Genomic DNA, 13,524 nt, shown 5'->3' on the forward strand with positions numbered 1-13,524 from the left:
CACAGGATTGTTAGCCAACAAAATTCAACACTGAGCCACATAATGATCATTGCTAGGTTTTAAGGAATGCTTTGTAGGGGGAAAAAAAAGAAGCAGGGAGGTTCATCAAATGAATTGTAGAGCTTGGTGCCAAGGCAGCTGAAGGCATAGCCACCTATGGTGTGCTTAATATCTGAGATGTTTTCTAAGGGCAAGAATTGGAGGAGCACAGATATCGCGGAGGATTGTAGGCCAGGAGGGGATGAGAGGTGGGGAGGAGTGAGGCAGTGGAGGGATTTAGGAATGAGGACGAGAATTTTAAAATTGAGGCATTGGTTAACCGGGAGCCAATGCAGGTCAGCCAGCACGTGGCTGATGGATGAAGGAGACTTGGTGCAGAGTTTTAGATAACCTCAGGTTTACGGAGGGAAAACAGGGGCACCTTTTTCTATTTCTGTATGTTATACAAATGGGTTATTTCCTGAAGCAGTGTATACAGAATTATTTTTATTAAATGGTTTAAAAATGCCCTGTGAAGACTAGTTTTTAATTGCCTGTGGGAGACCAGTGTCCAGTTGTGACCTGTGATTCCCCCAACACTGGTCTCCTACAAAGTAGTATAAAAGCTTCATGGTTTTAGCAAATCGGTTTCGCGTAATCCTTCCTAAAAGTGTGATTAAAATCATTCTGATAAATTGTATTCCTTGCAATAACAGATCTTGGTAATAGGAGCCTGATATGTAAAGCAATCAGCACCATTTTTAGCTTTTAGTGTTCAACTACATTTTTGATCAAGAGTCAACTTAAACTTAATTCTGTGGCAGTATAATATTTAATAGTTCTTGTATAAACTGGGGAACAGTTTATTACATTGTGCAAAATATTACATTATGGATGGTAACCACTTGATGAAAAAAGATCTGGATTATGAGTGCAGCAAAGTAGCTATTTTGATTGTTCCATGCCCTGTGTTTCTGCAACCGATAATCACAATTTTTAAGTTGCCTTTATTGTGAATGGGAAATTATTACAACTATTAGGTGGCATTGTAATATTCCCATTGCGCTATATGTGTTATATTGGCCTGAAAATGGAAATAAAAATTGTTAACATTGGACTAACCTATGGGAAAAAGAAGCTGAGCAGATACTAACTGCTCAGTGCAGGATAGCAATGTAGGTCTTTCAATTACAATGAACTTTCAGCATAATACTTATCAGTGGAAACAATGGAATATATTATAGAATTTACATGTATGGAATTAGCTAAGTTTAATTTGAGCATTAGCAATCTGGAAGGATGTAAAGTAAATATATAGTAAGTCCTCACTTAAATTGTGGTTGTGCCCCTGAAAATCACGACTTTAAATGAAACACCTTTAAGTAAATCATGGGCCTGTGACTTCCAAGCTCTGGGGCATCGTAACTGTGGTGTACCCCAGAAATGCACTGGGGAACCCTCCCTATCTAAATTCCCGGTGAGGATAACACAGCAATTGCCCAGGAAGTTCAAATTTCCATGGCACAATTGCCCTGTAATCGGACCATCCGGGAGCATGATATAAATGGCAAACTTCAAATGGTTCCGGTTGCCTGAGCAGAATAGTTACCCAGGAAAAGTTAGAATTAAAACTGCTTCTGACTCCTGGATAACTATAGTGCTGCCCTCCACCCCCACCCCCTGACTACCTCTCACGGGACCTTGCCTGACCTCCACCTTCCCCACTAATCAGCCGATTTCCCCCCCCCCCCCCAAACTGGGTGACCGACTGAGACACCCCTCTCCTCGTGCCCTGACGCCACGCCTTGTGCGCTCTTGTGCTCTACAGTGGCTGAGCCCCCCCCCCCCCCCCGATGGCGCTGCCAGGGGTGGCGTGGCTCTCCGCCACCCTATACCCAACACACTCACACCATCACCCGATCGGCAGCCAACACTTTTCCTGTCCCTGCACTGTGCTCCTCCTGTATCTTAGCCTGCGCTCTCCCTGCGGCCCGGGCCTCTGGTGATGACATCAGTGGCTTCAGGATAAGAACATGGCGGTGGCTGGCCCAGAATGAAGGGGGTGGGGGACGGAGTGCAAATGGTGTAACACCAAAAATAACCACGCAAATTGGAAGAGAAGACCTCAAAGAAGAAATGATAAAGTGAAACAACATTAAGTGGTGTGCAATAGTGAGGAGCTACTGCATTGCGTTAGTGGACCTTTTGGTGACTGCACGGTTGCAGAATTATAAAGGATTGAGACAAATCTGCTTTGAAAAATATTGTGGTGGTACATTTTGGTTAGATGAAGAGAGACAATACAAATTAAGCGGTACAATTGAAAAAGAGTTCGAGTACAGAGATTTGGGGAGTGTTTATACACAAGTCTTTGACAGTAACAGGACGGGTTAACAAAATAGTTCATAAAACATGAGACTCTGGGCTTTATAGTAGAGGCATAGAATACAAAAACCCAGGAGGCTTTGCTAAACCAATGTAAAATACTAGTTCAGCTTTGATTGGAATATTGTATTGAATTCTGGGCCCAACATTTTATATAGGACATGAAAACTCTTGAGAGGGTTCAGAAAAGATCTACAAGAGTTGTTCCACGGATAAGGGATTAGTTATGTGGATGGACAGGAGAAGTTGGAGTTCTCCTTAAAGCAGATTTGATAGAGGTGTTTATTTACTCTATCTAAGCCTTCTTATGATTTTATAGAAAACTCTTTCCAATGGTTGGGCGAATAACCAGAGGATGCAAATTTAATTGGCAGAAGAACCAGGGGCAACATGAAAGTTTTTATTTAATGCATCGAGTGGTTAGGATTTGGAATGCACTGCCTGATAGAGCGATGGATGCAGATTTAATAATACCTTCAAAAGGGCAGTGGATAACTACGTGAAAGGAGAAAAAAATTGGCAAATGGGAAAGAGTGGGGTAGTGGGGCTAACTGAATTGCAATGGAGCAGCCTCAATATTAAGATTTGAAATTGAGTCAATTGCAAGGCTTGGGTGGGGAGAGTCCTTACAGCAGTGTCAGGTGTTGCCACTGTGGGGAGGAGTTCTCTGTGAACCACAAGATGCCTGATCAGGAGGACCACCCCTCCCCTCAAGTCCACAGGGAGGTGGAAGTAACATGATTTGACGAAAATAACTTAATCTAAATGCAAGTACCTTTTTCGGGTGTTATATAGCATTTATGCCTTTCTTTAAACATTTTTATTTTCTATCAATTCAATGAATCAATTTCCTTTCAGGTTGAAGAATGAATATTGTGCCAATTTTTCACAACTGAATGATATGTAAGGTGTTTCTTTAATGCTAACTGGATTTAAGTTTTCATGAATAACCAGATATTTACTTTTCCTTAATTTCCAGTGGTAGAAGATGGTCTCTGGGAAAATGGACTCACATACGAATGCAGAACACTGCTGTTTAAAGCCATTCACAATTTGCTAGAAAGGTAAGGCTAAATCAATATTTTACCCCTCAGTATTTCATACTTAGCTGTACAAACAACTATGCAGCACATTATTTGTGTTGTATTATTATCTAGCCGTATGTTTGTATTTAGTGTCCAGATACCTGGACCTGGATGTTTTGAACGCACTACTAAGGGATCAGTTTAGTCAATGTTCTGTCATATTTGCAACGATGAGAAGCACTTATTTAAACAGTTGAACATTTGGAAAATGCACTTGTAACCTTGCTGTATAATTATGTAGAAGTATGAATGCCTGCAGAAATTTTCAAGTATCGAGTATTGCTTGAGCTCTTCTCACACTTGATAAAGTCACAGTCAGAGTCATTACAGCTCAGAGGAAACAATTTAGCCCACCGAGTTCATGCCAGCTCTCTGAAGAGCAATTCAGTCTGTCCCACTCTATCCTTTATTTCCTTTAAGAGGCCATCTAATTTCCTTTTGACATCATTGATTGCCTCCGCTTCCACCACTCTCAGGTAGCAAGTTCCAGCTCATTGTGTGGGTGTCTGTGTGGGGGTGCGCGGGCATGTCAGTGTGGGCGTGCCCGTCAGTCTCCCGCTCAGGCGCTCTGCCTGTTTGTGCACACGCAGAGATCCTTGGGGAGCACCAAAGGCAACGGACGTAACAGTGATGTAATAATCTGTTTTCATAACATGAATAGAGGGATGAATTTGCTATGCCCCTTGTTGGTTCACTGACAGCTCTTCCCAAGTTGATTCCCCTCCTCTCTCATGCCAGCAATTCATTTACAAAGTTCAAGATTAAAAATAAGTGGCCAGCAAAATTTTTAATACCTCTTTCCCTCCTTAAATGCAATAATAAAATGTTATTTTAGAACTAGGTAATGTTTGATTTTTTATGTTTCTCTATCAGTACTGCTCACTCCCATCCCCACATGTGTGTGTGAAGGTATCTCCACATCTTGACAAAATTTATTGCTCACACCTTCTTAGAAAAATGTTCTGTTTCTATTACCAAAGTGAATAACCTCACACTTATTCACATTATGCTCTATTTGCCAGCTCATTACCCACTCACTTAATCTCTATGCTGGCCCTTTGTGTCCCCCTCACAGCAGACATTCCCATCTGGCTTTGTATTGTAGGCCAGCTTGGAACTCTTGATCTCTTCGTCTAAGCCATTAATATACATTGTAAATATTTGAGGCCCCAGCACTCATCCTTGCGCCATTCCACTAGTTACAACCTGCCAACTCAAATGTTTATCTCTATTCTTTGCTTTCTGTCCATTAATCAATCTTCCATCCATGCTAATATATTACCTCCAACTCCATGAGCCATCATCTTGCATGTTAATTTTTATGTGACACCTCATTGAATGCCTTTTGGAAATCGAAACAAACTGTAGTCATACAAATCCTCAGAAAACTTCTTCATGCTTTCATAAAGCCATGTTGACTTTGTCTGATCATACTATGATTTTTTAAGGGCATTTTTAAGACTTCCTTCATAGATTCCAACATTTTCGCAGTGGTCCACTGTTTGCTTATTTTCTCTTTGTCTTTCTCTCTCCATTTTCTCTCTCTCTCTCCCTATCTTCCCCTCGCGCCCCCGTTCCCGCTCGCGCCCCCGTTCCCGCTCGCGCCCCCGTTCCCGCTCGCGCCCCCGTTCCCGCTCGCGCCCCCGTTCCCGCTCGCGCCCCCTCCTTCGCTCCCTCCCTGTCTCTCTCTTTCGCTCGCCCGCCCTCCCTCGCTCCCTCCCTGTCTCTCTCTTTCGCTCGCCCGCCCTCCCTCGCTCCCTCCCTGTCTCTCTCTTTCGCTCGCCCGCCCTCCCTCGCTCCCTCCCTGTCTCTCTCTTTCGCTCGCCCGCCCTCCCTCGCTCCCTCCCTGTCTCTCTCTTTCGCTCGCCCGCCCTCCCTCGCTCCCTCCCTGTCTCTCTCTTTCGCTCGCCCGCCCTCCCTCGCTCCCTCCCTGTCTCTCTCTTTCGCTCGCTCGCCCTCCCTCGCTCCCTCCCCCCTCTCTCTCTCTCTCTCTCTCTCTCTCTCTCCCTCCCTCTTTCCCTCGTCCGCCCTCCCTCCCTCTCTCCCCTTTTCTGCCCCCCCAGTCTCCTTTGCCTCTGAAATAGCAGTATCAGATGAGCGCTAACTTCCAATCTGCTGGGAATTTTTTAGAATCCAGGGAATTTTGCAAAATCATGAGCAGTGCGTCCACTATCTCTGCAATTACCTCTTTTAGAACACTGAGATGAATGCCATATCCTGGGAATATGTTAGCATTTAGTCCCTTTAGGTGTCTCTAATACTTTTTCTGTGCTGCTATTAATTAGTTTAAGTTCCTCATTTTAAAAATCTCTTGGTTATACTTTATTTCCTGGCTTGTTTACTCACATTCTATTTCTCCCTTTTTTTCAAATGTTTGGTTACCCTTTATTGGTTTCTAAAACTCTTGCAATCCTGAGGCTTATTGCTATTCTAAACCTTTTTTAATCTAATACTATCCTTAACCTTGTTGGTAAGCCATGGATGGATCTTATTTTTTGTTTTTAATGGGTATATTTTTGTTCAACATTTTGATTCCCTTCTTTAAATGTTTCCCACTCTTGACTAGCACAGCTTTTCGTCTATGTATACAATCAACCTTGGCCAGTTTAACTCTATGTAATCGGGTTTGTTGATGTTTAAAATATTTTTCAGTTATGGATCAGCCAGACCCTGACTCTCATCCCCTAGGCAGTAAATCTTTTCTTGTCGGTTGCAGCGTATATATGTGCTTTCACTCCATTTCCTCTGCTGAGTATCTACATTAGTGCTCGTGTACTTAATCTGTGTTGATGCTGCTGTTTTATTCTACCTTTGCATTCTCCATTGCAGCTTCCAGGATATATTTAAATGCATATCTTTCAATCTATTTTTCTGCTGTCGGATGGACCAGTACCAACTTATATGTGCCTTGGAGCCCTGGAACACACTTTTTTGAATGCTGTTTATGTTTGATACTTTGTTTTTGTTTTAAAATTTAAGCTGCCACTCATGTTTATAAAGGTGTATAGTTATCAAGCAAAAGATGAATGGGGCTGTGGAATATAAAGTATATTTGTTTTTTCTCTGCCAGCTATTTTGTGTGTTGAAACTTCAGAAAACTCAAGGCCTTCCTCGTCCATAAATGGCAACCACAGACGTAACTAGATTTGCTCCTGCTAACTTTTGATGAGTGCAGTGAGCCAACATTTTGTTCTGGGGCCATGGGCACTGACATTCCGTCACCTACTTGGACTGATCAAAATGTCAGTCATGCATGGACATAAATGCTGGGATTAAATTCCAAAACTGTGCTACCTGGGCATATCAGTGTTTACCCAAATTATTTCAAGTTTGGATTGATCTTAGGATACCATTTGAAGAGCATAACAAGCCACTACATTTCAAAAAGTAATTCATTGATAGTGAAACATTTTGGAGTGACCTGAGAACATAAAAAGCACCAAGTAAATGCAGCTTCATAATTTCTATGCCTGAATTTGATTATTTCATCATGTGTTCATGTATGTATGTTTAAACTGCTTGTCCAGCATAGCATAAAATTATAGTGATTTTAAACATAGATGCATGGTCTCTTTGGAGTACAAAGTTCTTATGTGGATTATATCTTAACTTGGAATTTGTTCACCGGGACTGAAATAATAATTGGGGGTGAGGGTGGGTGGGGTGGAAGCTAAGAAAAGGCATGTGTCTTTTTTTTTCTGCTAGTGATGCATTTTGATGCATGGTTATATATGGTAGTTTATATCTCTGGATTTAAAAAGCACTTGTATGTAGTTTACAAAACATTTCACTAAGAATGCATCCACAAAATAATAATTTATCACCATATTTTGTGCTGAATTTTGTACATCTTGCAATATATAATGATACAATGTAAGAAATTAGTCTAAATGTGTTAATTGAATTCCTCAGTTGCCATTTTATACTTTGGGCTTCCTTTTATTAATGCAACATTTTTTGATTAATTGTTTCTCATCAAGTTATCCCAAGGTAAACACTTATTGAATCAAACCTGCTTATTTCAGTTTGGGTGGTGTGTTTAAAAAAAACTTCCAACTGGAGTTGGTCGAATTTGTAGTTTACTGCCACAAACTGTCGAAACAGAGTTCTTTTCTTTTAAATGGGAATGCAAAAGTTGTTTGTGAACCCATATTAATATAACAAGCAGGAGATGCAATTAGAATAGGTGGCTTGTCACAATTCCAACATTGTACCCCTTTACTTGAAAGTCCTTTGCCGTCCCTTTGCAAATATGATAGTGATGCAGAGATGAAAGGCCAAATAATCTATCTTGTTGCTGCACTATTAATTTCTTATTGTTGAGATCCACGTTTTAGAATATGAGATTACTTAGGTGTACACTATAGCTTCCATTTAAAAAAATCAGTTTTGCTGATGAAACTACATCTTATTACAGTTCTGCTGAAAAACTATGGTTGAATTCTCTTATTTCTTCCTCACCACTAAAAGCAGTGCAAAATTTCTGCTCTGTACTTGCACCCTGCAAGAGAACCTCCTGTCTTTCACAGAAAATTTGCTGCTGACCACCATGGATCCTGAGGTGTTTTGGAGCAAAGAGTGGTGGTTTGTGGTGTGAATACACAATCTGCATCACTGATACTAGCTGCTACAGTTTGCATTTTCTGAGTGGTACATTTTTGTACACAGGTTCTTCAGTTTTGATCTTTATGTGCTTACTAATTGACGTGAAAGGTGACCTGATGGAGGTCTTGAAAATTTTGTTTTCGGGGGGGGGGGGCGGGGGTGGTTTGACATGGTTGGATAGGGTAGACATAGAGATGTTTCCACTTGTAGGTGAATCCAAAACTAGGGATCATGCATATACAATAAATCCAATTAAGGAAATCAGGAAAAACCTCTTTACTCAAAGAGTGGTTAGGAAGTAGAACCACATTGAGTTGTTGAGGCATCTGGAATAGAATAATTCATTTGAAGAGATCGAAGGTATGGTTGCTAAATATGCTGATGACAGAAGGGTAGGTGAGAAAGTAAGTTTTGAAGAACATAATATAAGAACTAGGAGCAGGAGTAGGCAATTCAGCCCCTCGAGCATGCCCCGCCATTCAATACGATCACGGCTGATCTTATTTTGGCCTCAACTCCAATTTCCTGCCCTCTCCCCATGACCTTTCAACCTCTTACTAATTAAAAATCTGTCTATCTCAAATTTATTCAGCATCCTGGCATCCACTGCACTCTGAGGTAGTGAATTCCACAGATTCACGATACTTTGAGAAAAGTAATTCCTCATTATCTCTGATTTAAGTCTACCACCCCTTAGCCTAAAACTGTGGTCTCTCATTCTAGAATGCCCCACAAGGGGAAACATCCACTCCACGTTTACTTTGTCTATCCTTTTTAGCATCTTATATACCTCAATTAGATCTCCTCTCATCCTTCTACCTTCTAGCGAGTATAGCCTAAACTGCTCAATCTCTCCTCATAAGACAAGCCCCACATCTCTGGAATCTAGTGAACCTCCTCTGAACTGCCACCAATGCAACTACATCCTCCCTCAAGTAAGGGGACCAAAACCGTGCACAGTACTCCAAGCGCAGTCTCACCAATGCCTTGTACAGTTGCAACAACACTTCCCTATTTTTATACTCTATTCCTTTAGCAATAAATGCCAAAATCCCATTTGCCTTCCTTATTACCTGCTGTACCTGCATACCAACTTTTAGCAATTCATGCACGAGGACACCCAGATCCCTTTGCACTGAAGCATTCTGAAGTTTCTCTCCATTTAAATAATAAGTTGCCTTTTTATTCTTCCGACCAAAATAGATAACCTCACACTTATCCACGTTAAACTCCATCTGCCAAATTTTGGCCCATTCACCTAACCTGTCCATATCGATTTATAAATTTCTTATTTCTTCATTGCAACTTACTTTCCCACCTATTTTGATGTCATCTGCAAATTTAGCTATAGTACCTTCTATCCCTGAATCCAAGTCATTAATATAGATTGTAAATAGTTGGACCGAACCCTGTGGCACCCCACTAGTTAAAGCTTGTCACCCAGAAGAAGACCCATTTGTCCCGACTCTCTGCTTTCTGTTGGCTAGCCAATCCTCTATCCAAGCTAATATATTACCCCTAACTCCGTGTGATCTTATCTTGTGTATTAATCTTTTGTGCGGCACCTTATCAAAGGCCTTCTGGAAGTCCAGATATACTACATCTACAGGATCCCCATTATCCACTTTGCTTGTTACATCTACAAAGAACTCTAGCAAATTAGTCAAACATGATTTACTCTTCATAAAACCATGCTGACTCTGATGGATTGCATTTTGACGTTCCAAATGCCGCATTAATAATGGATTCCAACAATTTCCCAATGACAGATGTTAAACTAACTGATCTATAGTTTCCTACTTTCTGCCTCTCTCTTTTCTCCCCCCACCCTTTTTGAATAAGGGTGTTATTTTAGCATTTTTCCAATCTACCTCCCCAGAATCCAGGGAATTTCGACATATTATAGCCAATGCATCCACTGTCTCCGCTGCCACTTCCATTAAGACCCTGGGATGTAGGCCATCAGGTCCTGGGGACTTGTCACCTTTTAATCCCAGTAGTTTGCTCAGTACTTTTTCTCTAGTGATGGTGATTGTTCTAAATTCCTCCTTCTCTATACCCTCTGCACTACCTGTTACTATTGGGGTGATACTAGTGTCCTCCACAGTGAAAACTGAGGCAAAATATTGATCAAGCGTCTCTGCCATTTTTGCGTTCCCCACTATTAACTTCCCAGCGATAAGGAGGCTACAAAGGGATATAGATAGGTTAAGTGAATGGGCAAATATCTGGCAAATGGAGTATAATGTGCAAAAATGTGAAATTGTCCATTTTGACAGGAAGAATAAAAAACAAGTATATTTAAATGGTATGGGATTGTACAGCTCTGTGATGCAGAGGGAACTGGGTGCCCTAGTGCATGAATTGCAAAAGGTTAGTATGCAGGTACAGCAAATAATTAGGAAAGCTAATAGAATATTATCTTTTCCTGCAAGGGGAATTGAATACAAAAATAGGGAGGTTATGCTTCAGTTATATAGGACGTTGGTGAAACCACATCTGGAGTACTGTGTACAGTATTGGTCTCTTTTTAAGGAAGGGGTGTAAATGCGTTGGAAGCAGCTCAGAGAAGATTTACTAGACTAATACCTAGAATGGGTAGGTTGCCTTGTGAGGAAAGGTTGAACAGGCTAGGCTTGGAGTTTAGAAGAGTAAGAGGCAACTTGATTAAAACATAAAAGACCCTGAGGGGTCTTTCCAGGGTGAATGTGGAAACAATGTTTCCTCTTGTGGAAGAATCTAGATCTTGGGATTACTGTTGAAACATAAGGGGCTGCCTGTTTAAGACAAAGATGAGAATTTTTTTTCTGAGGGCCGTGACTCTTTGGAACTCTGCTTCGGAAGCAGAGTCTTTGAACATTTTTAAGGCAGAGGTAGATAACCTTTCATCCCCTTGTTTATCAAGAATTTATCGGGGATAGGCAGGAATGTGGAGTTGAGGTTACAATCAAATCAGCCATAATCTTATTGAATGGCCGAGTGGCCTACTGCTCCTAATTTGTTTATTCGTATTTGAAAAGACAAAATTTGCAGGATTTTGGGAGAAGGACAGGGGAGGAGACCAGCTGAATTTCTCTTGAGGGCTGATACGGACTTGACAGGCCAAATGACACCCTCTGAACTGTAACCATTCTATGATTCTATAATAGATGCATTCAGTGAAACTAGATACATACCCAAGGAAGGAAGCAATAGAAGAATGTGCTGATGGGGGTTAGATGAAGTAGGGTAGATGAAGCTTGTGTGGAGCATAAACACTGCCTCAAGCATTTTGTGCTTAATGGCCTGTTTCTGTGCTGTAATTTCCATGTAAATTTGTGTATTGTCTATATTTGGATTTTGCATAGATTGGATGGAAAAAGTAATCTTAATGTCATGCAATTGTTCACTGTCATTCTCATTTGTTGAAATTAACCATGTTTGGAGGTACAGTGAACTCGGAGCTTAAGCCGAGTTAACGTTTCAAGTCTGTATGGCTCTTCTTCAGAGCCCAGATGTCATACAGACTCAAGACGTTAACTCTGTTTCTCTCTCCACGGATGCTGTCGGACCTGCTGAGTTTTTCCAGCACCTTCTGTTCACATTTCAGATTCCTAGCACCCGCAGTATTTTGCTTTTATCAGAGCTTAAGCTGTTTGACAAACGTTTGCTTTACCAGAGGTTTTTCTGGAAACAGCCTTTTCTGTAAAAATTGTTGTTGTCATCACAGTTACCAGCATGTTTTGAAAATTTACCTGTTAGTTATAAGATTCTGCAATTATTTGACTAAATCACTGGCTTGCAACAAAGTGTTCTGCTAGCAGAAATTATAATTTAAATCTTGGGCTTTTGAGAAGAAAGTGTTGTAAATTGAATTTAGAGCATTAATTTATTACTTAAATTCATACTCTGACCTGCCAATCATAATTTTCTTTGTAAGTCATGGAATTGGAGCCAAAGTTCATTCATTTTTCAAATTGGATCATTATTGAATTCTTCTGAGTTCTTCAGAAGATGCAGTGTTGAACTGCTATTTTACTGGGTTGTAATTGCTCTGTTTCTGCACATGGATAAGCAAAGCTTTTTGAACTTATGTAATTGTAACCTGCGCTATTCTACCTCCATCCCTTACTCGTGTCGGCCTTAGTTGATTGGTAGCACTCTTGCCTCTGTGTCATAAGTTTGTGTAATGGGGCTAAGAACGCTCACTATATTTTTGTAAAATATATATATAATATATTATTGCTGAAGCGATGTCTGGCTGTGACCCTCGAATAATGAGGGCTATTTGGCAGTATCGCAGAAACTCGTGCCTTATTGCCTCCAAGGAGATGCTAATGACCCTTTGGGGCTGGAGAGACCATATTCAAAGGGTTCTTATACCAAGGCCATCTGCATTTCAGAACCTAGGCTGGTCAACTGGAGACAACTAGTCTGCTAGGACAAAGAGCCTTGCAACCTTTTTTTTTACAAATTTTAATGATTAGAATATTAACAACCTCAGGAACCCAGAAAATCTGAATGCCTGACACCCATCTACTGTTTCTACTAGACCTTCTTTATCATCGCCTACAAGATTGACTCATCTGTGTGTGTCTATTTCATCGTGGAAGTCACCTCTACTGGCAAAGTGAATTATCCAGCGTCAGATCAGCCTGCTGACCTATGTGAAGGAATACACCATAGGGCTTGATTCTGGACTCGTGAAACAACAATTCTTTTCTCTGGGGTCTTTGCCCTGTAAATCTTTCTTTCTTTATTCCTCTTTTACTGTGAGTGAAAAGGAGCTGCCCTCCTCCCCCATTTGTGTGTGTGCAAATAAACTAAGTTTGGAGTTCATGCTATCAAGAGTTTACTGTGGGGTTATTAATAGAAATTGGATCACACCAAAACCGAGGCGTTGTGAAATACGCCACCACTTGTGAAAGGGGAAGCAAATCAAAATTATCTTTCTGTTTATGGACGGGTGGTGAGAGGAGTTCAGGTCCTGCTGCAGAGGCTGCAGCGCACAATCTGGAGCTTCAGTGAGCAATCATGGAGTGCTTCGCTGTCAGGAGTGCTGTCTTTCGGATGAAATGTGAAACTGAGGCCCCATCTGCACTTGGGTGAGCAGTTTTGGCAGAGAAGAACAGGACTCAGTGGTTCTTTATCTGGTGCCTTTTTAAAGAAGAGCATGGAGTTATCGTGGTGCCCTCAGCCATCATCACTCAAACACCGATTATCTGGTCATTTATTTAATTGCTTTAATGGAGCCATGCTGTGCGCAAGTTAGCTGTCAGGTTTTTTTAAAACCATGCAACAATGGCTATATTTGAAGTAATTTATAGGTTGTTTTTCATATTTTGGCAACTACTAGTCAGCTTCACCACACCCATTCCTCCACCTTTGCCCTAGTCATCATTACAACCATTACTCACTCTCACCCAGTTAGGGCCCTCCGCTCTGCTCCAGTAAGCCTAAGGGAGACGCACTTAAACAGGTGGCAGTCAAT

At 41.2% G+C, this 13,524-nt stretch overlaps 1 protein-coding gene across 3 annotated transcripts in view; it reads left to right on the forward strand.

Moving 5' to 3' along the window:
• Window positions 1-13,524, forward strand: part of LOC144687656 (mediator of RNA polymerase II transcription subunit 13-like) — a 275,902-nt gene that overhangs the window by 126,240 nt on the left and 136,138 nt on the right. For all 3 annotated transcript variants that reach the window (XM_078554037.1, XM_078554036.1, XM_078554039.1), the window contains exon 3: window positions 3,344-3,428. In XM_078554037.1, coding sequence (XP_078410163.1) covers window positions 3,344-3,428 — 85 coding nt within the window. The remainder of the gene's footprint in view (window positions 1-3,343; window positions 3,429-13,524) is intronic.

This window comes from Cetorhinus maximus, chromosome 12, assembly GCF_964194155.1.
Source record: "Cetorhinus maximus chromosome 12, sCetMax3.hap1.1, whole genome shotgun sequence".
NCBI lineage: Eukaryota > Metazoa > Chordata > Chondrichthyes > Lamniformes > Cetorhinidae > Cetorhinus > Cetorhinus maximus.